The 26,504-nt window shown below is 37.9% G+C and overlaps 2 protein-coding genes across 6 annotated transcripts in view; both read right to left on the bottom strand.

The window, feature by feature from the left end:
• Nucleotides 1–881: 881 nt before the first annotated feature.
• On the bottom strand, nt 882–10,696 carry soat2 (sterol O-acyltransferase 2). Of its 4 annotated transcripts, XM_027147392.2 has the most exons (18): nt 10,541–10,695; nt 9,248–9,344; nt 8,945–8,993; nt 8,632–8,785; nt 8,480–8,526; nt 8,199–8,350; nt 8,045–8,095; nt 7,657–7,764; nt 7,257–7,539; nt 4,972–5,047; nt 4,323–4,407; nt 4,168–4,213; nt 3,927–4,056; nt 3,055–3,152; nt 2,512–2,610; nt 2,287–2,422; nt 1,948–2,093; nt 882–1,747 (listed from the first exon to the last, which is right to left on the bottom strand). In XM_027147392.2, the coding sequence occupies exons 4-18, from the start codon at nt 8,729–8,731 to the stop codon at nt 1,691–1,693; spliced, it is 1,614 nt and encodes a 537-aa protein (XP_027003193.1). In that variant the 5' UTR covers nt 8,732–8,785; nt 8,945–8,993; nt 9,248–9,344; nt 10,541–10,695; the 3' UTR covers nt 882–1,690. The 4 variants fall into 4 exon arrangements, with proteins under 4 accessions (XP_027003193.1, XP_027003195.1, XP_047670359.1 ...); XM_027147394.2 differs by lacking the exon at nt 8,945–8,993; XM_047814403.1 differs by lacking the exon at nt 9,248–9,344 and having other exon boundaries at nt 10,541–10,649.
• Nucleotides 10,697–11,310: 614 nt separating this feature from the next.
• kif5ab (kinesin family member 5A, b) overlaps nt 11,311–26,504 on the bottom strand; it is a 33,184-nt gene continuing 17,990 nt past the window's right edge. The window contains exons 20-27 of one of the 2 annotated variants that reach the window (XM_047814301.1): nt 14,627–14,687; nt 14,461–14,532; nt 14,260–14,364; nt 13,925–14,141; nt 13,077–13,227; nt 12,910–12,980; nt 12,752–12,779; nt 11,311–12,581 (exon numbers count right to left, since the gene is read on the bottom strand). In XM_047814301.1, the coding sequence (XP_047670257.1) occupies nt 12,482–12,581; nt 12,752–12,779; nt 12,910–12,980; nt 13,077–13,227; nt 13,925–14,141; nt 14,260–14,364; nt 14,461–14,532; nt 14,627–14,687 (805 nt within the window). In that variant the 3' untranslated portion in view covers nt 11,311–12,481. The remainder of the gene's footprint in view (nt 12,582–12,751; nt 12,780–12,909; nt 12,981–13,076; nt 13,228–13,924; nt 14,142–14,259; nt 14,365–14,460; nt 14,533–14,626; nt 14,688–26,504) is intronic. The other variant, XM_027147406.2, reaches the window with a different exon arrangement.

Below are 26,504 nucleotides of genomic sequence, written 5' to 3'. Positions count from 1 at the left end.
TTTGGGACAGCATCATTCCTGCTTACTATACACACTTGCTTTTCACGGTTTAGACAGTGTAATTAGCTGCAAATATACACTCTGGTGAAAAATATAAGCATCTTACATGCGTTCAAATACCAAAAGCAAAACAATATAGTAAGAGAACTAACCAGAAACTACCCAGAGACTGAACGGCTGATCAGTTACACGATTGTGTTGTTCCTGGCAGAAATTAACTGTCAAAAGTTCATCCTATTCCTTGTTGGAAAATTCTGATATCCTGTCTCCTAGACCCATGTTGAGAGCTGTAAGCATTTTAATCATAACACATTGATTATGTCCTACTAGTAATTCTAAAAAGATTAAATACCAAGGAATAATAAGGGGATCAGTGCAGTAGAAATTAAGAAACAACAAGCCCATACACTTTGAGGTCCTTCTCACTTGTCTTGTTACAACCATGAGCATGGCTAAGGGCTGTCATTATGTAGTGATCACATTTCATTGTGGTGCGACAGCAATGCACAGATGAAAGTGAATTACAGGGAATTACATCATATTGCCTTTACTACTTAAAAAAAGCAATCTTAAGTTTGATTGATTTTCAGTGACTAGATCTAGTGATGTAAGAGCAAAGCAATAGAGGATTTGCTTTTCTGTGTGGCACATCGTCTGCATGTCATATGTACATCAACATAACGTATGAATCAATGGTCCCTACCACTGGCCAGGTTAAGGATTAAAAGGAAATTTCAGAAAGGTTCAGGATCGTTCTGCTATAAAATGTCAAGCAAAGAGTTTTTTCTGTGCCGTCTTTTACAGAACATGAAGAGAATTGAGTGTTTCTTAAATATTATCACTAATTATTTAAATCTAAGTAAATAATATCTGGCCACATAATTAATTAGGCATTTTATTATGTGTAGTACAGCCACAAAGTGCATACAATTAAACAAATACAAACATAAGCATAAGTCATATACTCCTCATATATCAAACTCATTAAAGATGTAGATACAATAATTCAGGAGTTGATATCAGTAATCAAAATGGGTAGCAGAAGGTGAAGAATTAAGAGACACGCTGATTAAACTGACAGCTATGTATGTAGTGCTTCTTTTTATTAGTCATAAAAAAGTTCTTGAAGACATTGAATGGTCATACTTGAACATGCTGGGCCTGGTTTTCAATCTTGATTATGTACACAACATGAATTGAGTAGCAGGTTAATAAATACATTATATGACCAAATTTGTAAACACCTGATCACTGCATTCATATATGCTTAGTACCACCTTTGCTGTTATAATAACACACTCTCTGCTTGGGAGTATAAGTGAGGCCAGGCACTAATGTTGGGTAAGGAGGCCTGGGGCCCAGTAAGCATTTGATCATCCCATAGATGTACAGTGATGCTCTGTGCAGGCTGAAACAGGTTTGGGCCTCTTGGTTCCAGTGAAGGGAAATGGTACTACAGAATACAATGGTATCCTGTACAGTTATGTGTTTCCAACAGGAAAAGCCCATATATGGGTGTGATGGTCCGGTGTCCAAAAACCTTATAGCACCATATAGTGTTGGTTGATGAGGTGGTGATGGGTGATGGGTGATGATGATGATGAGGATGATGATAATGCTTGGCTTTATATACTTTTGTTACAATAACACTGTAGGATTAGACCACGGCAGCATTAGACAACATTAGATGTTATCCTGTATAATTACATGTCCAGGATCTTGGGGTCACCAGCTCCCAGAACCCTGTCTGTAGGTTGGGGGGGAAAAATGGTGATTGCAATATTAACAGTATTCAAGATGTTAAACTCAATTTGCTTCACCAGCACCATCAAGTGGCCATAGCAGTACTGCTACTGCTTTTTTGCAATGTTTACAACAACAGCCATAAAACATTGTAGTATAAGCTAAAATCTGCCATAAGTTTACAATAAATTTTAGCACTCTTACCCCAGTACGTGGGCACTGAACCTGAGCGTTCCATTCTAGGCAGTATAGGCACACCTGAACACCTTGGCCAATGAACAGACACGTCCACATAATAATATTCCACACAGGGCTCTTGCGCTTGTCATTGAGGGTGAAGTTGAAGACCACTGTGATAGAAAACATTCTTTTTTTACTGATTATAAATGTATGCACTTAAAGTGCAAATAAATGTCTGTAAAGCAGGAGTTAGAAAAAACTTGTGTTAATCTCTATTACTTAACAGGTAACGAAAACAGTTCTTTTGCCATACCAGGGAGGAGAGTGCACATTTGTGAGGTACTTTGTTGTGTTTTGTCTTACCTCCAATAATTGCAAACAGACAGAACATCACAGGGTAGAAAAAGCCAAAGCCCATGGTAAAAGCATATTCATGGACAAAAGCTGAAACTGCAAACACAGACAGTGTGGCTACTGAACGCAGACGATGGCCCAAAAGCTGAGAAGAAAAAGAAGAAAAACCAAATTTAGTGGTATAGACATATATGGAGACAATTATAGATACAATTAAGAAAAAAAATGTCTTACCCAGATGAAGTCCTGGTAGGCATAATAATAGAGCCAGTCATGCACCACAATGTTCCAGGTGCGGTAGTAGTTAGCAAAGGAGGTGGAGTTCCACCAGTCCTAATGACAGGAAAAAGGAGAAATTGTGATTATTGTTTACATTGGACTGTACACAATTAGATATTTGATACTGTATGTGTGTGGAGGCCTGGGAAAACCATCACAAGGTAAACCACAAGTCTATTTACAGCATTATGAAGTAATTACCCCAAGGGTGAATATGGAGAAATTTGCTTTAAAATTTATTAAACTGGTTGCTTACCTGACATGATGAAAACAGCATTTAGTTATTTATTAAAAAGTATATGTGAAAATTTATAAGTACATAAATACATTTCTACTTTGCTTTGGTAAAATGTATGGTATTTTGTATGTTAATTAAGTTGTTGGCAGAAACCTGATTTTTCAGGTTTTTTGTATCTGGCAAAAATCAACATCAGCTGGGTTTTCCTGGCTGGCACAAAAGTGTAAAGTCTAACACTAACACTGAATGATATTTCTCACTTTGTAAAACATCCGATCAGCAAAGCGTAGCATCTCAGCAAAGGCATTGAGCCAACAGTGCAGAAAAGCAAAAAAGCCCAGTAGGAGCATCAGCATTCCTGACAGAGATAGACAACAAGCACATATACTTACATTAAAAGCAACATAGATATGCATCAATCTGTATAAGATTCTCACACACACACACACACACACACACACACACACACACACACACACACACACACACACACACACACACACACACACATATACACACATACACACACACCATAAGTAAAGTCTATAACTATCCTGTCTCTATCCTATCTCATGTGTGTAGGTGTGTTACAATGACAGAGGCAATATATATATATTTTTTTTTTTTATTTCAGCTATTCATAGCACATAAATACTGTTAATATGTCACTGTTTAAAAAATAACACAAAATAAATTTAAAAAAAAAGGTGTTTGTTTATAGACAATCCCCTCTAAAATTAAGGGAACTTCTTTTGTTTCCATTGTACTCTGAGGACATTTATGTTTGGGATAAAAAGAATAAATATGAGACAAAGATTATAGATATTTTCCCCATACATGCAAAGCATTCTGTATTCAACCGCAGGAACTTGTCTTTTGCTATCATGAATCACAAACCTACAGAAAATACCCCATAGTGCTAAAGGGGGTAGGGGGGGGGGGGTGATAAATTATATAGTGAGTATATAAATAAGTAATGTATATAGGATACAGATAAGCAAAACTGAAGACGACTTGTTAGCAAATGTTAGCTTTTTTGTTTAATTGATCTTTGATCTCAAATTAAGGCATATTATATGAATCCAATCCAGTGTGTGTGTGTGTGTGTGTGTATATACATGTGTACGTGTACCTGGTAAGGTCGAGTGAAACACAGCCAGAACCATAGTGCGTCGGCTGAATGGCTGATTGCTCTTATTCATGTACACAGGGATACAAAGACGTACCAGGATAAAGTAGAGATAAAACAGACTTCCCAAAACCTACAATGGTATAAAGGGGTAAAAAGAATAATATATAAAATTACAGAATTGTCAATTAATTCAACATTAATATCATGTGACTAATATGATTAAAATCTGAAACTTAGTCACCATTGAAAAGTTCCTCCTCACATAGTTCCATCTGATATAAGGGTTTCTAGGAATGAATACCAGATTTTTTTTGTTTGTTTTAATCTGCAGTTTGTAATAATACCAGTTGTCTCTGAAAAAACTGATTTAATGATTGATAATTGATGTATATTTACCGTGGATATGTCTCTCTGTAGATCAGAGTTGGGCAAAAAAGGAAGTAAAGATAGCTGTAAAGAGAAGGGAATCTGGCAACATCATCTGGAAAACACAAAAGAAAACTAGATTTTAAATCACAAAATCCATACTTCGTTCAGAATTATTATTTTAAGTAATGTATACATTCAAACATTCACTCAGGGTCATGGTGAATCCAGAGCCTATTCTGGGAACACCGTGCACAAGGTAGGAATAGATAGTGGATGACACTCATTTAAAGTAGACTATTCAGCTAAATGGATGTGAAGGTTTTTGGGAAGAGACCCATGCAAACAAAGGAAGAATATACAAAATTCTTCACAAACCATAACCCAAGCTCATAACTGAACTAGTGACCCTGTAGCTGTGAAATGGCAACACTAAACACTGTGCCGAGCTGCCATCTATTTAAACAATGTATTTCAAATTGTTTCACTAGGACTCCCAAAAGCCATCTAAACCAGTTTTTTTTTTCCAATCTAAACCATGCAGTGCTCTTAATTGCTTGGTTCTAGCATGTTTAAAGCTGGGAGATAAGATAATAAAAATTTGGACCATCTAATGGTTTCAGAGGACTGAATTGAAATGCAATATTAGAAGCTTTAGTAAGCAGTTAAGTTGAATTACCTTTCTTTGATTTGGCTCTGTGGACTGCCACCACCATCTCCCGAATAAAGGAGTAGCTCTTCATCAGGAATCGTATCTGGTATAAAGCATTTAGAAAATGTATCTTTTATCCTAGTCTTTAGCAAACAATGTTTAATTAATAAGATTTTTGAATCATGACAAAACTCTTAAACATGTCACTACCCATTTTTGTCATCTTGTACAGACCACAACATTGCAGAATAATTCAACATGCCCTCTCTACAATACATGTCTTGTATCTCAAAGACTATAGATACGGAGCTCATAAAAATGAAAACTATTGATGATGAATTATCTTTGGTCTGAACACACCCATTTTGCAATGATTAGAAATATTGGAACATATGACTTACAAGTGTATCTTGTGGCCCTGGTGTGTGGTGTGCCCTATTATATTGGTTGTTTAAACAATTATAATATCACTGAATGTCCTCTCTTGTTTTGTAGCTGTGTTTGCCTGTGAAGACTGTGCATCATATTTATCTTTGTTATCTCACAAGTTTTCATTGTGTAGCAAAAACAATACAGTTGGCCTTGCCATATCATTACTTTCAGAGTAATAGTACTATTATACACTCACTGGACACTTTATTAGGAACTCTATACTCGTACTTGGTAGAGCCTCCCTTGGCTTTTAAAACAGTTCTTAAAAGGCATGGATTCCACAAGATTGATTGGTTGAAAACATCCTGTGATTCTGATCCATGTTGACATGATTGATGAAGCAATTGCTGCAGATTTTCTGGTGAACTTTTTATTGGATTCGGATCTGGTGACTGAAAAGACCACTGAAGAAAATTCAACTCATTGTCATGGTTATGAAACCATTTTGAGGTGACGATGGCCTTGTAACATGGTGCATTATCATACTGGAGGTAGTCATTAGATGAGTATGTTTTGGCCATGAAAGGATGCACATGGTCAGCAACAAAAATCAAACAGACTGTGGCATTCAAGCAATGATTGACTGGGATCAGCAGGCCGTAAAAGTGCCAAGAAGACATTCCTCACACCATTATACCACCTCCACCAGCCTGGAATGTTAATACAAAGCAGCCATCCTGTATCCACTAAACCATCTAACCCTACCATCTGTGTGGCTTAACAGAAATTGAGATTCATCAGAACAGGCTACATTTTTCAGCTGTCCATGTACAGTGAGCCTTTGTACACTGAAGCCTCAACTTTCTGTTCTTAGCTGACAAAATTGGAACCTGACATGATCTTCTGCTGTTGTTTGTTGCCCATCTGCCTTATGGTTCGAGTTTTAGTGCATTCTGTTTTTCTGTTCACGAGTCACAGACTGTTTATTTGAGTTACTGTATCCTTACCGCCAGCTTGAACATTATCCATTGACCACTCTCATCAACAAAGAATTTCCATCAGCAGAACTACTGCTCAGCGGATGTTTTTTCTTTATTACATTTTTTTCTGAGCAAACTATAGAGACTGTTGTGTGTGAACATCCATGGAGATCAGCAGTTAAAGAAATACTTTCTGGCACCATCAATCATGCCACAGTCAAAGTACCCCAAATCACATTTTTTCCCCCATTCTGAAGGTTGGTGTGAACATTACCCGAAACTACTGCACTGCACTGCAGCCACATGATTGGCTGATTAGATAAATGCATACAGTGAGTAGGTGTATAGATGTTTACCCTAGCAATGAACACGTAATTCCTGCCATAGTGAATAACATTTATAGAACTCCTAACCTCCGGTTGCTGTGAATAAAGCATTATCTTATATTTATCTCATTACTCAATGGCTTATCAATTATCTTCCTTTCCACTGTATGACTATGTACTATATGATCAATTCTCTCTAGAAGGTTTTCTTTATCTCTATCACTTCCACTGTTATCTCCTTGATTCTCCCTACAGTGTGATTCACTTCTGGCCTTTGGCCCCTTCTTTGCTGATTAGACCTGTCATGGTTGGAATTGCTTTATGAGCATGGTAATATTGTATGCTGTCCTTTGTATAAACACATTAATTTACTATATGAGCTTGTCTTACCTATATGGTAACATAATGTAAAGGCTAATGTTAGAATTTTTGGTATTAAACTTATACCAACAGTAAATGGTTAACATTGACAGATAATGAGCTCATGGAGCATGAATCAGTACAATGATTTAAGTCATGGTTGCTGGTTAACCATTTAACAAATGAGGTTGGGCAAACATCATCTGGCCTGAAATATCCTAGAACTTAGTCTTGTATATATATGACAATGATTTCTATTGTATTCTCACAGTACCTGTTCTAGTATGACGATGAACCGTGATGCTGTGGGCAACTGGTAGTGCAGAACAACATACACGGGAAAGTACCCCAGCACACTCATTTCAGCTGCCAACAGCACAATAGCTGTTGCTATTGATATTGTCATTTTCCACTGGTAGTTACTGTGCAGTTCCCTCCACTGCTTCAAAATATGGTACGGTCCAAGTAGGGTGTAACAGAACATGATAAACCATGCCCAAATGACAGTACCCAGCTGACCAAAGGCATAGAAGAACAAGTCAAAATCTAAAACCAACCTGAAATAAGAAAATAATGTGTCAGATTCAAATAAACAATGTTGTATAATTGCTAAGACTACTGTTACAACTCAATTTTTGTAACAATGGTGTACAGGACATGCATGGCCAACACACCTGCCCTGGTCAATGTAGTCCACTGCCAATGTGCTGATGATGAAGAGGAAGAGAGCAGCAACAAACATGTGATAAATGGTCCGGATGTGACTGATCTCAAACAGATCACTAGAGAAAAAGTAAATTACATTTTTGAATACTTTTTTTTTTATAAATATTCTCTGCATTTCAGTCCTACAGCTGTTCTTTTCTTTTCTCCTGCTCCCTGTTCGGGGTCGCCACAGAAGATCATCTGGTTGACATATTTGATTTTTTAGAGATTTTACATTGGATACCTTTCCCGATACAGCCCTTCCATTTTATTCGGGCTTGGAACCGGCGTTAAGAGTTAACACTTCAGTGGCTAAGTTATTTCAGACACACAGTATTCATTTCTATTCACACTTACTCAAGTATGGACTGTCTGGCCACAAAAACTTTTCCATCCTGCATCCTATGCCTGAAATCATAAACATTATTTTAATGTATTTTTTACTACATAGTTGATACTACTGTAAAGAGCTGAAATAATGTGGATGTGTGATGACATTTTATTATTTTACCTCTTAGCTTTTTCATCAGTCTGTTGCTGTGTATTCTCAACTGCACTGGAATGTGCACTTTGGGAGAACGACTGCAGTGAGTCTGTAAGCACTTTGTCCAACACCTCACTCATCTGAGCTTGTACTTGTTCAATGACCTCTGCTTTTATCTGCTATTTAAGGAAGAGTAATATATCAGCATGTGTTCTGATCACATTATTTGTTTTAAAGCAGATATGGGGCAACATAACCTGTAAGTCCATATCATAGCTTACAGTCTTTAACCATTAAACTTCTCTTACCTCTACATGCTTTGACCATTGTAGTATATCTTCTGAATTACACTTGTCTGCAAAGATACACACATTTCTTCACACTGAACAAAGCACTACAACATAAAAATAATACAGTTATGTATTTAAAAAAGACAAAGATTTTTGGAATTGATACCCACTGTGTTTGTCAGGCCCATTCTCTGTGGGAGCAAGATTACTATGAGATGCCAGGCCACTGGTGCGATTAACCACTTTACTGCTTGTCTTGCTGCTTGCCATGATTATTCCAATTGTAGAATGTTTTAGCTGGAATTAGTTAGACTTGAGGTGCATCTGGGTTGCAAAGGAAGAAAAAAAACCCTTATAATTACTGGTATGTTTTTGATGAGAAAACAAAGAGAAAAGCACATAAAGTTTTCTTGTGAAGTATGTCAAAGTGTGTGTGCCAGGTGGCCTGGATACTCATTTAGATTTACGTTAACCTCAGGTTACCTGTGATGTTATTCCATGTCATTGCCCCCAGTCACTGAAAGGTTATCACCTAAACAATGTTTACTATTAGTATGTACTCAAGAGTACTGCTTGTGTACGTTGTATATTCCAAATAACAAATACTGTGTGTGTATATACACATTCATACATACATACATACATACATACATACATACATACATATATATATATATATATATATATATATATATATATATATATATATATATATATATATAGTGTGTCTGTGATAGCAAAAATTATTGACATATAGATTAACAGAAAGGACAGTGTCAACATTACCTGATCCTGCTGTCTGTGTGGGAACTTCTGACGTATATTTTGCAATATTTCAATTAAAATGTTTTTGATGGATTTGTTGCAATAATAGTGTTTGATACTAAATAAAAAAATGAGGTTATAACCAATAGTCATACAAAATTTCTTTACATTTTTTTCAGCAAAATTATATTAATTTGTTCAATTAATTCACTCATTCATTTATTCTTTCATTCATCTTAAGAGCACCACTTAGAATCCAGAATCCAGAACATATACTAGGAACATTGGGCATGAGTCAGTGAGTTCATCCTGGATGGGATGCCAAAAAAAAACAAGAGCTTAGGATCAAACCAGGGACCCTAGAGCTGTGAATCACCTGCTGCACTGTACCATCCCTCATATATCCAGTGCCAAGTAAATATTTATGGCATGAACTTTATAATTTTTTCAAATATAAAAATAAAAAAAATCAGATTGAACCATATAATTGCAAGGAATTATAATAATATAAACGAATGGAGTATCACACTACTGAACATTCATTTATTTCACCAAATGATACAAACACTACATGGCCAAAAATGCTGGACACCTGACCATCGCATCCATGTGTTTCTTCCTCAAACAATATAATTATACATCATTACAGTTACTTTTCATGTAATATAATGAACCCAAACATGTTACAGCATGGAAGAGCACTGATCTCAACCCAACTGAACACTTTATTGCGTTAACATCAGTCCCTGATTTCACTTATGCTTAAGTGGCTGAATGGCCAGAAATTCCCACAGAGATGCTCCAAAATCTAGTGGAAATCCGCACAGATATGTGGAGGTTATTATAACAGCAATGAGTGAGTAAATGGGTATGATGGTCAAGTGTCCCACACTTTTGGCTATATAGTGAATTTGGGTACATTCAAGATTTTCAAATGTTTAGTAAAAGAATTTCAATAGTGTGGTTCCCTTTTAACAAACAATTGCCTGCAGAGAGCATTTATTTATCTGTATCTACACATCCAGAAAATGGTTTATTGAATTTTTCATGTTAATATTAATAAGGATACTCATTATAAAAAAAAAAAAAATAGACAGCTTTTTATGGCAAAAAATGAAAATATATTAACTTTATTATGGTTGCTCAAAACCAGCAAATAATCATAGTGAACCTCTTAACCTCATTTTTGAGTTTTTTCCTTTACATTAGAAGGAAAATTTACAGTTTTACAAAAAAATAGATCTAGAAATTATAGCTATATCTTTTAATTTTTGTTTTTAAATCTAAGCAGCTAAGAAAGAGCCTTAAACTCACCTTTTACATGATCCTCTTCTCCTGGTCAAACTTTCCACATACAGTATTTCCCTCAGAGCACCAGGATTTTCTGGTGTGTTTGTGTGTGTCTTTCTTTGAGAAGTTTGTCCTTTTGATTCCCTACCCTCAACTTTGTCCCATGTCCCAAGTCCACACGATGGCTCAGCTGTTGTCTCTTCTCTCGCAGCGGGTGCAACATGTGCCCTCCTATTGATCGGTTTGGGAATCTAAACCCATTTTACTAACCTCTCCTACGTACTTTATACTCACATCTGAAAGAGCCTTGTCTTTTCTCATTTTTCTGCTTTCCATTCTCTCTCTTATCCAACATTTAAAATAAATCAAGGCTTTATGAAATCAAGTGCTTGATTGCATTATCTACAATTATCTGAATCTTCAGTAAACGGTACAATGTGTTGGCTTCATGATGTTCTCTGTTAAGAATATTATGACTTTTTGAGCAGTACTCCCTTTGGAAGATAATCATACTGAATGTTTGTTGAACTTTGGTGGCACTTGGTTTTGAATAAGTTTGAACTTTAGATCCGGTTCCTGTCTCTTTATGGCACCTTTAGTAGCCCAGTGTCTGTGTGTTGTATGCCTTATTAAAATAAATGCATTACAGTTTTGGTAAATCATCATATAAAAGAGAACGGTTAAATACACATTAGCTACAGCAGATTTCAAGAATAGGAAATTAATTAATACAATTAAAAAGATATGAATCAGAATCCAGTATAGTTTCCATCCCCAAACATAAATAACAGTTGAAAGCATAGCACATAATGTATTTTTTTATTGACACATTTTCCTGAGTAGTGCCATCTTATCTGCTACAGATGCATGCTGTGCATTTTAGTCAAAGAAGAAAACATAAAAAGCCAAGACAAAAATAATAACCGCAAACAGATGGCCTAAATTCATATGATTTATGTTTGTTTACAAATTTAGGCAGGTTTGCCCAACTATTGCGTATTATGTACGTATATTATTAAGTTAGCAAAATATGTGTAATTTATATGCATGCACACCCTAGGCCTAAACAATATTACCAGCTCCTGAAAATCTTGTAAAGGCTAACACCTCAATTAATCTCTGTCAAAATACAGGTTTAGGTGAAAAAGCACTCAAATTCCCTCTTTCCGAATCAAAATGGGTTTAGATAAAAGATAAGGAATAGACTTTCCAGAGCTTAGAGTAACGTAACAAACATATGTTATTTCTGAGCTTAGCATTTAATTCCATCATTATTATCAGAATGTACAGTTAGTATTTCTAACCTTCCTAATTTTCTCATCCTAACTGGCCGATTAGGAGAGAGCCACAAAAATAATAACATAAGGCCCATACTGGGTAATGTCTGTTCAATCAGTAAATCTGTATGTAAATCTGCTGATAGTTAAGCAACTACAGCCTGATCCACATGATCTATGGTGCCTATGTTTATGACTTTTTATCTCAATATACGTAACTTCATCGTACATAATACACAACTGACGTTTGATTACATTGCCATCTCACAGCGTAATGCATTCGATTTATTATCCTCACAAGATACTCGTACAGTATGTGTGTATTTTACAGTACATAGATCAAATTCTGAGCTGCAAAACACAAGACAGCGCCATCTGCTGGTCAACTTTAAAAGCTATACATTACGGATACAAAATATAGAAATGCAGTGGTCTTTTCTGTGAAGAACCTTTTGCAGGCAACATGCACATACTGTATACAGAAAGGGACTTACAACATGTTATCTATGTCAGAGACAAGCATTCACATTCTTAATGGTCTCATAGCAATACATTATAACACATCTAAATGTCAGAACAAGATTCAGTGTTACTGAATGCTACTAAGAGTGTTATTTCAAATATATCTGTAATATCTGTGCTTCTGGTGTGTTTTGTGTACCTCAGTCGGTACAACTTCTAGGTGATTTTAGCTGGTTGCTTGCTCTTGTTGGATAACTTCTTGCTGCTGTTTGATCTGGTCAGGAGAAATGCTGCAGTGCGCATCACTGCTACACATTGAACAGTCACTGAGAGACACATTATGACAGGAATCAGAAGCCATCACAGGATTTTCTCTTATTATTAGTGGAGCCACACAGAACAATTCAATGGGAGAGAAGTTTGGTAAGGCACAAAAACAGAAAGCTTGATATTAGCATATTTTTTGTAAAACATTTAAAGTACATTTAAGACCTACCTGTTGTCATTGATGTCTGTGGTATTCCCTGTGAATAAATACCAACTCTGTAAATCTTAGGCTGCTACAAATTAATCTATTAAATACAAAAGCTGTAATTAAATTAGTGTCAATCAATTTGACTCCAAATCTACAGTTTAAAACATACAGTAGTTTACCATTGACAGTGTTGAGCTTGTGAGTGCAGTCTAGCGATTCATTTGCTGTGTGCTGCCTGTCCTCGGGAACTCTGTATAAAGTCCAAATTCACACACAACTTTGATAAAAAAAAAATACTAGGTATGTGTCTAAATACAACAACAGGTAAAGTATTAGAATAACTCACTTGTCTGTATAGTTTGATTTAGTCTTTTTGTTGGGTTGACTGGCTCTCTGAAACAATACATTGCTAAATGCAATTCTTGGATCACTGGTGCGCATGAACATGTGATTGATTTGTGAGTATGCAGGGTAGTTTCCTGGCCGAACAGGCTTGGCTGAGAAAAGAAAATATGTAAAATGTTAACAATATGATGATCCATGCACTAACAGTGAAAAATATATACCAATACAGACAAATGTATGGACACCGTTTAAACCTACTGTATATGTGAACTCCCTAAAACTGTTGTCATACAATTGGCTACAATGTCTTTGTATGCTGTAGTGTTAAGACTTCCCTTTTCCTAGAACGAACAGGCACAAACCTGTTCCAGCATGATAATGTCCCTCTAATGTCGCATCGAATAAACTTTTTGTTATGAACTAAAATGCTAACTGCATGCCAGAACTCCTTGTCTACATCAGTATCGGATCTCATTAATGTTCTAGAAGAATGGGCAAATAATCCCACAACCAAACTGCAAATTCTAATAGAAAGACTTCTAAAAGAATTTTAGATGCCAATACTGCAGCAGATCTCAAATGACATGTTTAGCAAGCAGGTATGGGTGTGATTGGTCAGTCGTGCACATAGTTTTAGCCGTATATTTATGTTCCAATTTCAAAATAAAATAAAGATTTCGCTGCTGGACTACTTATTAAATTATTACTATTATACACTATACATATACATTGTTACTTTTATATTTTTTATATAGAGTTTCTACAAAATGTTATTTCTATAAATAATCAGTCAACCTGTATAATCATGTTGAGATATAGATTGTTGGTGTTTATTTGAGGTCAACTGACCAATCAATGCAGTGTTAGGGCGTTGGAAGAAGTTCTTGGTTCGCATGACCTCTCTAATGCGTTCAACTTCTTGCTGGTAACGGTGCCGGTCCTTCATGGCTCCCTCTTTGGCTTCTTTCAATGCACCCTCCAATGCGCGAACTCGATCAGCTGTAGAGCAAAGACGCTTCTCCAGTTTAGGAAGTTCACAGCGCAGATCTGCATTATCACGTACCAGCTGAAAGACAGAGAGCAAGAGAGGAAAATTCCTATCAATTTGGAGTACAACTGAAATAAGAAATATTTTAGAATGCAGCTCATTGTCTGTTGAATACCACTCATTTGGTCACACTGACCTGTTTGTGTACTTTTGTAAGCTGTTCCAAGTTGTTCTCAAGAAAAGAAATCTTTTGCTTTTGTGTGGAAAACCCTCCACTGTCATCAAGTTCCATTTCAGAGCTCTGCAAAAAAAATGCCAGACAGAAAGATGTCTTGAATTTTCACAGGGTTTTCACGGTGCAATCAACATGAGGCATTTGACATTTCATTGTACTCACTCGTTTAACTCGAGCTGTGAGGTCTTGAACAAAAAGCTTCCTCAGATTGTGCAAGCTCTGGAGTTCACAAGCCTTGGTAATGGTATTGGCAGGGTAAGAGTCATGGTTGTGATTATTGCATGATTTATTTTTCAGGTTTACAGTATATGCTGAGTGAAATACTTACAACAGTTTCTTCCAGCCTTTTCATGTCCTGCTTAGCCTGCTCATGGCGCTCATTGAGATATCTGCTCACAAAAATTACAATCAGCATGTTCTATCAGATGAGATTTCACTGCCATTAGCTACAACTATATCTTACAGTACATGACACTTCAGATTTCTATGCAGTACACCCATGTCTGTGTTATTAAAATTACAGGTTTTTTTTTACTGGACAACAATATTAATTAATACCAGAAAATCATCACACTTTTCTCATCTGCAGTACTATATCAAAATGTGTGTATCGTGTGTACCGTGTAGTCCATCATGTTTTTGTTTTGTTTTTTACTTTCATTTCCTTGTATTTTTTTTTTCATTTCCGAGCAAAGGTAATTTAAGTAATTGTGATAAAAGCAGATACTAGCTGGCATATAGAGGAAAATGAATATGCTACAAGTTGCATGCAACACTTCAAGCAGCCCTAGGAAAACCACAATGCTTGTGGTTTTAAAAACAAAATAACAAAATAAAATAATCCCTTAATAAAGTTATTGTAAATTTTATAATATTTAAAAATAGAAGGAAAATGTTTGGGTACCACTGAAAAGTCCCTGAACATATGCAACTTATTAGACCTTAACTGACTCATTAGGATTCAATATACAGGCCAGGAATTGTCGTTAAAAAGACTGATCAAAGCATAATATCTGATGCTTCAAACCTCTGAAAATGTATTTTACTGATGCATACAGGACACTATACATTACTTTAAAGCACTTCCAGATCTCAATTCCCGCTTGTCTCAAATGTCATTGAAGTAAGTCAATGTAAGCTATCACTTCTCTCATTTCTCTCGGTATCACTTCTCTCATTTCTTTCAAAAATTCTTGAACGCATTGTCTATAATCAACTGTCTGTCTATCTCTCACAGAACAACCTCCAAGATCCCAGCCAGTCTGGCTTTAAAGCAGCTCACTCTACAGAGACAGCCCTTTTGGATGTCTCTGAGAAGCTACATACTGCTAGATCAGCCAAACTGTCATCCGTCCTTATCCTCCTTGACCTTTCAGCAGCGTTTGATACGGTCAACCACAAGACTCTCTTATCCACCCTCAAGAGTCTTGGGATTTGCGGATCAGCTTGGGAATGGTTTGCCTCCTACCTGGAAGGACGCTCATATCAGGTAACATGGAGGGGAGTGACAGCTGCTCCACGCAGACTCTCCACTGGCGTCCCACAGGGCTCAGTCCTCTTCTTTTCTCCCTGTATACTCACTCTCGGGGAAGTTATTTCATCACATGGGTTCTCTTACCACTGCTATGCTGATGATACACAACTTATCTTCCCTTTCCCACCCTCAGATGACACAGCTTCTGACCGGATCTCAGCATGTCTGGCAGAAATTTCATCATGGATGACTACTCATCAGTTCAAGCTCAATCTAGCAAAACTGAACTGCTGTTCATCCCAGGTGATTCATCCCCAGGTCATGATCTTGCTATATCCTTGCACAACGATCTGATCTCCCCTTCAGCCACAGCTCGCAACCTTGGGGTAACCATGGACAATCAACTGTCCTTTTCCTCTCATGTTGCTAATGTGACTCGCTCATGTCGGTTTCTTCTCTACAACATTAGAAGGATTCGGCCATTTTTGTCCACACAGACTGCTCAGGTACTTGTTCAGTCTCTTGTCATTTCTAGACTAGATTACTGCAATGCACTGCTGGCAGGTCTACCTATGAACGCAATCCGTCCTCTACAAATGATCCAAAATGCAGCTGCCCGACTTGTTTTCAAACTGCCAAAGTTCTCACATACCACCCCGCTGCTGCGAAACACTGGCTTCCGGTAGCTGCACGCATTCGATTCAAAACACTGATGCTGGCCTACAAAGCCAAAAATGGACCAGCTCCCTCTTACCTCAAAGCCCTCATCATTCCACGCACTGCACCCCACAACCTCTGATCTACCAGCACTGCTCGACTGGTTTCACCATCTCTCAGGGTAAGAGGCAAGTATACTACAAGACTCTTCTCTGTTCTGGCACCAAGGTGGTGGAATGAACTTCCCCTAGAGGTCCGGACAGCTGAGTCACTGGCTATTTTCAAGCGGTGGTTGAAGACATACTTATTCAGGAAACATTTCAACTAGCACTTCTTTCCTTATCTTTTGCATTTTAAAAAAAAAAACCTTTGACACTTTCATTGTAACTTTGAACAAATGTTTTAAACTCATGGTATCTTAAGTATGTAACCTAGTGAACCAGCATTAATGTATTCAATGTTAGAGATTTAAGCACTTATGTACATCGCTCTGGATAAGGGCGTCTGCCAAATGCTGTAAATGTAAATGTAAATGTAAGCTCTGGAAGACCAAGGGAACTTTCTAATATAAGCACTGTGTGCTGGCCATTAAGGCAAATCAAAACCCCCATATGAGAGCATGGATCTGCAGGAAGCCTTACTGTAACTGGCACAGGAGTGTTGATACACTGTTCCACTGGGCAGCATTGCATGAGGTTATTACAAAATCCAACATCCAGATAAGCCAAAGGCAGTTTGGAACCGTGTGCCATGAAGTGATGAGGTCAAAGTATAACTCTTTGGCCATAGTCACCAAAAATTTGTTTGGATTAAAAAAGAGCAGCATTTAATTAAATGAACACCTTGCCAAATGTTAAACACTGGGATGGATCTATTACCATTGGGGTTGTATAGCAGCCAGGGACACAGGAATCACTGTGTGGGTTGAAGGAAGAACAGATTGTTGTAAACATCTGCAAATTCTGAAAATCCAACTGACACATTCAGTCAGAAAAAATGAAGCTGAAAGGGAATTGGGATCTACAGCAGAACAATGAATAAAAACATACTCCAAAAATCACCTGGAACTACTTCAGGCGATGCAAGCTGAAGCTTTTGGCCCTCACAGTCCCTTGACTTAAATCAGTGAAACTTTAGGGTACATTTAAAGCAAAGCCAAGACAAAACAATACAAACAAAACTTCTAAATCCCCCACAAATATATAGTATGCTCATTGCTATTTACAATGCATGTAGAATTCAATACAATACAAGTGTACTGCAAATGTAGCCTAGCTAGTTAATATTAAGTTTGATGTTCACTGTACTGAAGGTGTGACTTGGTCATTCTGGACTCACAAAGAAAGTTATAGGAGCAGGTAGTTTTCATGTTTATACATGCAGGAGAGGACAGTCAGTTAGGAAACTCATGGGACAGAGAAGGTCACATTGATGAACACGATGTTCATTATTAGCCTTTGCATTGACTAAATGAGTCAGTGTTTCAGATATAGTGTGCACTGACAGAAGTAATGCCTATGCTGATGCAGGGTTCCCAGCTGATGTATTTAGACACATGTGTTAAAGCATAAACAATTTGCCAGTCCAAAACGCCCACATCTGGCAAATAATGATAAACAAAAAAAACTGAGAAAGCAGCCCAAGTCACTGTTTATGCGTATGGGTAATATGGTAGCATATTGCAGAGGAACAAGAAATCTAGAAGCAGGGGTTGCAAGCCAATGATTTCTGTGCCGGTTACAAGCCAGGATAAATAGAGAGGGTTGCGTCAGTAAAGGCATCGGGCATAAAAAATGCCAAATTTACACGAGAGTCGTCAGTGTGAATTTTCAGGTTTGGTGTTAAGGAAAGGAACCTAGAAGGACTGATGTGGTGGATTTGCTAAGGTAGACTACATTTCATGAAAAATTCAGACAGAAGCCGAGACAGGCTTTGGGTGGTCAGAAAAAGCTTCCAAATGACTGGGAAACTACAGCAGAAGTGATCAGTGAGACAGGTAGAAGGGTGCTAGGTGTGTCATCTGGAAGAAGAAAAGAAGACAAGGAAACATGGTGGTGGCCTGAACACCTCCCTCTGCAACTGGATCCTGGACTTCCTGAGTGAAAGACCTCAAGTCAAGATTGTCAGTCAAGATCAGGAATAGCATCTCCAGCACCACCATGTGAAGCCTCTCAGGGCTGCGTGCTCAGCCCACCGCTGTTCACCTTCCTAGCTCACGACTGATGCACAGGTCAAAATACATTATCAAGTTCACCAATGACACGACCGTGGTGGGTCTCATCAGCAATAACGACGAGTTAGCATACAGGGAATAGGTGCAACAGCTAACTGTCTGGTGAAGAGCCAACAACCTGTATCTGAGCGTTGATAAGTTGGCAGTTATTAGGCCACTCATTAAGAAACCTAATTTAGATACCAATGAAATATCAAATTACAGACCTATTTCACACCTTCCTTTTATGTGTAAAATACTAGAAAAGGATTTGTCTATTCAACTGAGCTCCTTCTTACAGGAGAACAATATCTTTGAAGAGTTTCAGTCAGGTTTCAGGTCCCATCATAGCACAGAAACCTCACTTGTGAAAGTTACAAATAACTTGTTCTTACAGTAGTTTCAACCCAAGACTGCATGTCACTATTAGTTCTACTTGACCTTAGTGCTGCATTCGACACTATAGATCACAACATTCTCCTAAATCGCTTACAAAATTACACAGTTATTCATGGACAGGCTTCAAGTTGGGTTAGCTCCTACCTGTCTGATCGATACCATTTGGTAGAATTAAATGGCGAATTCTCTAGTTTATTCCCAGTGAATTATGGGGTCCCTCAAGGATCAGTTCTAGGACCTCTGCTTTTCTTAGGGAACATTAGAAGGCATGGGATTAGTTTCCACTGTTGTGCTGACGATACACAGTTATACATCTCATCAAAACCAGATGAAATGGCTAAATTGTCCAAATTAACTGAGTGCATTAAAGAGATTAAAGGTTGGATGACCTATAATTTTCTGTTGTTAAACCCTGATAAGACAGAAATACTACTTATCGGTCCAAAAACCAGTACACAGAAGTTCCCATAATTCAACTTTCATTTAGAGGGATGTACTGTTACCAGTAGCTCAACAGTGAAAGACCTGGGTGTTATATTAGACAACAACTCATATCGCCCATACTACAAAAACAGCCTTCTTCCACCTTAGAAATATTGCCAAGCTTAGAAACATCCTATCTGTATCTGATGCTAAGAAGCTAGTTCATGCATTCATGACCTCCAGACTGGACTATTATAATGCATTACTAGGTGGTTGTCCTGCATCTTTAATAAATAGGCTACAGTTAGATCAATATGCAGCTGCCAGAGTTCTCACCAGGAGAAGAAAGTTTGATCATACAGTATAACCCCAATTTTATCATCTATACACTGGCTACCTGTTAAGTTTAGAATTGATTACAAACTGCTGCTACTTACATACAAGGCTCTTAATGGTTTAGCTACCATGTATCTAACCAGTCTTCTAACACGTTACAATCCTTCACGCTCTCTGAGATCACAAAACTCAGGACTTCTGGTAGTTCCCAGAATATCTAAGTCTACTAAAGGTGGTAGATCGTTTTCGTATTTAGCTCACAAACTTTGGAATAGTCTTCCTGATAGTGTTCGGGGCTCAGACAAACTTTCCCAGTTTAAACGTAGATTAAAAACTCATCTCTTTAGTCAGGCATACACATAATACATCCCATAACATTGTGCTCTATTACATCTGACCAAATGCACATCATCATATAGTGCTTGCTTGCTAATATTATAAACAGCAGCTACGTTAATCCCTCTCTGCTGCTTCTCTCTTTCTACCCATCCCGAGGCATCCAGAAATTGTACCAGCTCCAAATGTCTTCCATGCGATGAAGATTTTGGACCTCCACTGAGATGAGGCAGACTCCGTTAGAATCCTGAGGCATGTAGAGATCTACCAGAACCAGTTAGACTCTGTGATATAAAAGAGGAGATGCCAACTCCATTTGTCAGAATGCATATTTATAATCACACCCTCCAGTGTCACCCATATGAGGATGGGTTCCCATTTGAGTCTGGTTCCTCTCAAGGATTCTTCCTTCCATTCAAGGGAGTTTTTCCTTGCCACTGCAGCCTGGGTCACCTGATACTTGCTCATTGGGGATAATACAAATATTTAAATATATATAATATTAATCTTGAATTGTGTTTTCTTTTACTCTTTATATTATTATTTATAACCTTTTGTTCTACGTTTATGTTCTGTAAAGTTGTTTTGAGACAGTCAATTGTAAAAAGTGCTATACAAATAAACATGAATTGAACTGAATCAAATTGATAAAACTAAAGAAATAGTTGTTGACTTCAGGAGAACACAAAGCGACCATTCTCCACTGAACATCTACTTCTCCTATGTAGAGATCGTCAAGAGCACCAAATTCTTTGTTGTTCATCTGGCGGAGAACTTCACCTGGTCACTCAACACCTATGAAGGCTGAGGAAAGCCCATCTCCTTCCCCCCATCCTGACCACATTTTATAGAGGGACAATAGAGAGCATCCTGAGCAGCTGCAACACTGTCTGGTTTGGGAATAGTCTCAAGACCCTGCAGCAGATAGTGAGGACAGCTGAGATGATCATTGGAGTCTCTCTACTCTCTATCACTGACATTTAAAACACACGCTGCATCTGCAAAGCCAAAAGCATTGTGGAGGACCCAACACACCTCACATAATCCGCAATCCATCAGAATCCCCAACAACCAAACTGTACCGAGCACACACTCAACTGTATGAAGTGAAATGATCTGCACCAAATTCACTCATCCAATATACATCCACCACTACAGCACCTCCCATATCAAACTGTTTACATGCTGTTTTGGCTATCTTGCATACCCTCTTGTACAGATTCCTATATTTTTGCACAGTATACAATATATTATACACTGTTTGCACAAGGTTGAACAGATGCACTTTATGTGGCTGGGACAACTTATCAGAATCAGAATACTTTATCTCTCTATAGGGAAATTGGTTAAATTGTTTGAATTGGTTAAAATTGTTTATTAATTTAAGTCCTTAGGTCATTTGTTGATTTATTTAGCACCATGGTCTTAGAGAAACATTGTCTCATTTCACTATGACAATAAATGCTTCTTGACTTGACTTGATTCGAGATCAGTATAGAGGAGCATTTTTGTAGCAGAGTGTATTACAGGGAAGTAATTTCTAAATCTGCACCACTTTATTGTTAGAAGTACTACAATTACCATTAGAATAAACACAGTAACCACAGTGCAACTATACAGTATATATCAACAAAAAAGTTGTACTTATACAACTGTAAAACATGACCAACAACTACTATCATTACTATCATTAATATTATTTTATTATTATAATTCATGTATAAAAAAAATATGTGAAAGAATAGTTATGGGTACTGCTTGGCAATCAAAGCATTTTCTTAAAAGCAAATTAAGAAAATAACTAGAGTGGGGAAAGATAGCCTAACCAACTTATTTGAAATGGGGCAGAATACTACTGCCACCGTCTGGACTGGAGTCCGGATACATCCATCAGGACATTGCCATGCTAGTCCTTTATCAGTCATCATGAAGTTTAATATTTGATACTATTATTCTCAAAATGTGCTTCAAGTTACTTAGCATTGGTCTAATAACACAATGTGCCTGTGTCTTAAATGCCTGGCATCACTCACACCTCCCTGTATTATGCTTCCAAATCATCTTAAGCATTGAATTTTAGTAACCAACCTGTAAACTTGTGTCAGTGACTTCGTTCATGTTCCTCCCTTTTACCTTTCCTGACCTTTTTGTATTTTATTAACCTTACTTTCCAAACTGTAATTTCCTCATTACATTCCATATTATTATTATAATTTGTTTTGTTTTGTTTTATTATTATTTCAACCTTATTTGGTATGTCAATATCAAATCTATTATGACTAATTGATTTTTGGCTTTTCAAATTTTGTGTTTGCAGACCTACCAAAAACCAGTTGTAATTTGTAAGTAAGTTTAGCTCTCTGGTCTTGTCCATTTTACAAACTGTAAAGTTAAGACTCTTATAATTTCTTATTTATTCTTTTAGCTTCAATTCTTCTAAATACTTCTGACTTTCTATTAACCCATTTTTCCACAGTCGCTTGTGGTCTATCCCATTAAACAGCACAAGCACACTAATTTGCCACACCTGGAGGGCACTGTGATTGACTGAGCTCATAGGGAAGCCAATAAACATAAATTTAAAAAAAAAAAGTTAAATACAGGCAGCATGGAGGTTTTCACTTTCTATTCCACCAAAGAACTGTTGGTCTGTCCTGTCCAAACTAATTTAACACAATGTGGCAAGCCAATTTTCTTATTATAATGTCTGCAACTCTGGGTTCATTTTGCTTAGAGATAGTTGGGAGTTTAGATATTGGGAGTGGTACAAAGCTGATCTCAATTAAAAACAAGGAAAGTAATGGCACAAATCCACAAGCTGGGTTTGAGGACTATGCAGGATATCAGTCTGATCAACCTGCTTCAACAGGTAATAATGGGCAGGTTGTCATATAGAGTCTTGCCAATTGTGTCATCTATTTCTCCTTTTTGAAAATGTGTATATTCTACATGGTAGCATGGCATACATTGGTGGAGTCAAAGCTGAGGCAATTAAATCCCACTGTGTATTGTGGTGGTGATGCTATGACCCTGCGTGTTCAAGGAAGTATCATGCCCAACTTCATGATTGATGGAGGTGATTATACTGACCTGGATGTATAGCATCTAGACTATTAAATTGTCTCTACTGTATAATAATAGACAAAATAATAGTAGTATACACACTGGTATCCAAAAAATTAACAAGATTTTTCTCAGGTGATGGCCCAGTCCCACTGACTCAGATACCTGTCAACTGTGGACTTTCCCTGACTCAAGGTCCCACAGAGGCTGTCTTTACTGTACATTATAAAGGCTGTCATGTTACCCAACAGGTTTGTGCTGTGCTTTTGCAATGACTGATTACTTGTGTTGCTGTAATAGGTGATGCTGCTATGATGATGCAACATGTAGTTCTTGGACTTGTAGTTCTTTGGACATGTTTTAGAGCAAATGTATGGAATGGGTTCATTTTGCAGCTAGTAACTTATCCTCTGTGCAGGTCTTGTTTGACTATATCATGCAGTTGGTGTATTTGTCCCTATACTTCCAGTCCTGCTGGTCATATCAAAAAGTGCTTGTGCCTAGTCTTACAATAAAATAAATTAAACTGGATTCCTTGTCAGTCCAGAAGGTATAAAGCTCAGAATATTGTTGTGGTTTCCCTCACACATACTAAACATTATAAAACACCGAATCAAGTGTTTTTTTGTTTTTTGTTTTTTTTTCAGCAGATAAATCACTATATTGTACAAATCTCTAGGACTGGTGTTGGGCAACCCTGTTTTAAGCATTTTTCTGTTTTGTTTTTATATATAAATTTCCATCCAGGGAGAAGGTCATGTTCTGCCACTGCTTCTGTGGGGACTGCCTATGAAAATGTCTTGTCCTTTAGCTATATATAAACCTAATGTCTCATGCCTTACATCTCGTATGGTGACCAAGTTAAACTGCGATTCTGCAAATGCTCTCAAACTAAAGGGTAAGCTTTTTCTCTTGTTTACTGCAAGCAAGTTTTTGGTCCTGGATGGTCATGTCAGGAGATTTTCTTTTGTGCCAACATGTAGTGTTTGGTTCAAGTCCATGCAACTTTTCTATCAGTTTACAACAACATGATTCATTCTTTGTTCTAGTGAATGGCAAATGGGACTCTTTTATATCAGCAAGCAGCACATGTGGTATCACTGCAGAGTCTGAGACTGATGGAGTTGTGGTCACTGCTCCATACCAAAGCAGCTGCTGGCAAATTAAGGTAGTTCTTCTTGGCAGCTTTAAATTTGCTTAATTGTTTGTTTCCATCCTAAATATCTATATTTTCCCCAGGGTGACGAAAGGTTTCTCTCTGTGCTGTATGGTAACGAGGAACTTATACTTTCCTGCCCTGATTCCCATGATGCTCATCCCTATGGTCATGTTAGAATCATGTCTTACCAGAGTCATAAGCCTGATGTAACCATTCCTAAGGATACTACAAGGACCACAAATATTTCTACAGTTACAACAGGCCCTGCCAGAAATTCAGAGCATCCTATGTCCTATATTTTTGGTTACATGTATAATGGATATTCTTGGGAAAGCCCTGCCAGAATGAGTACTGCTCAATCAGTCACTACCACAAATGCCCCAGCTACTGATATGATGTATCCTTTCCCTCAGATGCATTATTCATTTGACCCCATGCTGTACCATCACAAACCCAAGCCTTATGGTTATCCTTGGGCTTTTCCTGCAAAGGCACCTACTACTGCTCCAGCTACTTCCCAAACAACTGCCACAACATCCACTACCGTTGCTAGTAACCTGCAACATCCTCCATATCCTTTTAATCCACATTATTATCCATTTGACCCAGTGGTGCACTATCACAAACCCACACATTATGGCTATCCTTGGGCCTATCCTGCAAAAGCACCCACTACTGCCCCAACTACAACTGCTACAACATCCACTACTATTGCTAGTAACCCCCAACAACCTCCCTGTCCTTTTGATCAGCAGTATTCTCCATTTGGCCCCAAGGTGCACAATCACAAACTAAAGCCTTATGGCTATCCTTGGGCCTATCCTGCAAAAGCACCTACTACTGCTCCAACTGCAACTACTTCCCAAACAACTGCCACAACTTCCACTACTGCTGCTAGTAACCCCCAACAACCTCCATATCCTTTTAATCCACATTATTATCCATTTGATCCAGTGGTGCACCATCACAAACTAAAGCCTTATGGCTATCCTTGGGCCTATCCTGCAAAAGCACCTACTACTGCTCCAACTGCAACTACTTCCCAAACAACTGCCACAACTTCCACTACTATTGCTAGTAACCCTCAACAACCTCCCTGTCCTTTTGATCAGCAGTATGCTCCATTTGGCCCCATGGTGCACAATCACAAACTAAAGCCTTATGGCTATCCTTGGGCCTATCCTGCAAAAGCACCCATTACTGCTCCAACTGCAACTACTTCCCAAACAACTGCTACAACATCCAATACTGTTGCTAGTAACCACCAACAACCTCCATATCCTTTTAATCCACATTATTATCCATTTGGCCCCATGGTGCACCATCACAAACCCCAGCATTATGGCTATCCTAGGGTCTATCTTGCAAAAGCACCTACTACTGCTCCAACTGCAACTACTTTCCGAGCAACTGCCACAACATCCACTACTGTTGCTAGTAACCCCCAACAACCTCCCTGTCCTTTTGACCAGCAGTATTCTCCATTTGGCCCCATGGTGAACAATCACAAACTAAAGCCTTATGGCTATCCTTGGGCTTTTCTTGAAAAATCACCCACTACTGCCCCAACAATTATTGCTCCAACCACTAAAACTGCAACAAATGTCATAGCATCCACAACTGTTGCTATTGACCCGCAGCAGTCTGCATATTCCTTTAATCAGATGCAGCGTCCCCATGGCCGCCTGTCATACCATCAAAAACCCATGATTTATGGATATCCTTGGGCTTTTCCTGCAAAAGTGCCTACTACACCCACTAAAACTGCTCCACCCACAATGCTGTCCAGTGTTGCCTATGACCCTCACAAGTCTGAGAATCCTTTCAATCAGATGTATTTTTCATTTGGCCCCATGCATTGCTATCATAGGCCCTCACATTATCACATGGTTTTTCCTGTAAAATCTTCCACTACTGCTACCAAATAAACCTGTTCCAACAAACTATCAAACAAACTAACAAACAACTATCATGGCCCAACTACCTAAACAGTCTGCAGATCCATTAAATTGGATGCCATACCTGCCATATCATCAAAAACCCACCACTTCTGATCCAACGACTGAAACTGCAGCAACTGCCACAACACGCACTATCGTGACCAGTAATCTTTAACAGTCTGTATCCTATTCTTTAATAGCCACATG

Source organism: Tachysurus fulvidraco, chromosome 5 (genome assembly GCF_022655615.1).
Source record: "Tachysurus fulvidraco isolate hzauxx_2018 chromosome 5, HZAU_PFXX_2.0, whole genome shotgun sequence".
NCBI classification, from domain to species: Eukaryota; Metazoa; Chordata; class Actinopteri; order Siluriformes; family Bagridae; genus Tachysurus; species Tachysurus fulvidraco.
Note: the sequence above shows the minus strand (reverse complement) of the source record. Positions and strands in the feature narration are given on the sequence as shown.

Bases quoted from the DNA above. Each gene is read 5' to 3' on its own strand.
- soat2 (XM_027147393.2), bottom strand. From the start codon at position 8,731: ATGGCAAGCAGCAAGACAAGCAGTAAAGTGGTTAATCGCACCAGTGGC. The intron at 8,527-8,631 runs GTGGGTATCAAT...GTATCTTTGCAG, and splicing joins GAATGGGCCTGACAAACACA to ACAAGTGTAATTCAGAAGAT. The intron at 1,748-1,947 runs GTAAGAGTGCTA...CCCAACCTACAG, and splicing joins TTCAGTGCCCACGTACTGGG to ACAGGGTTCTGGGAGCTGGT.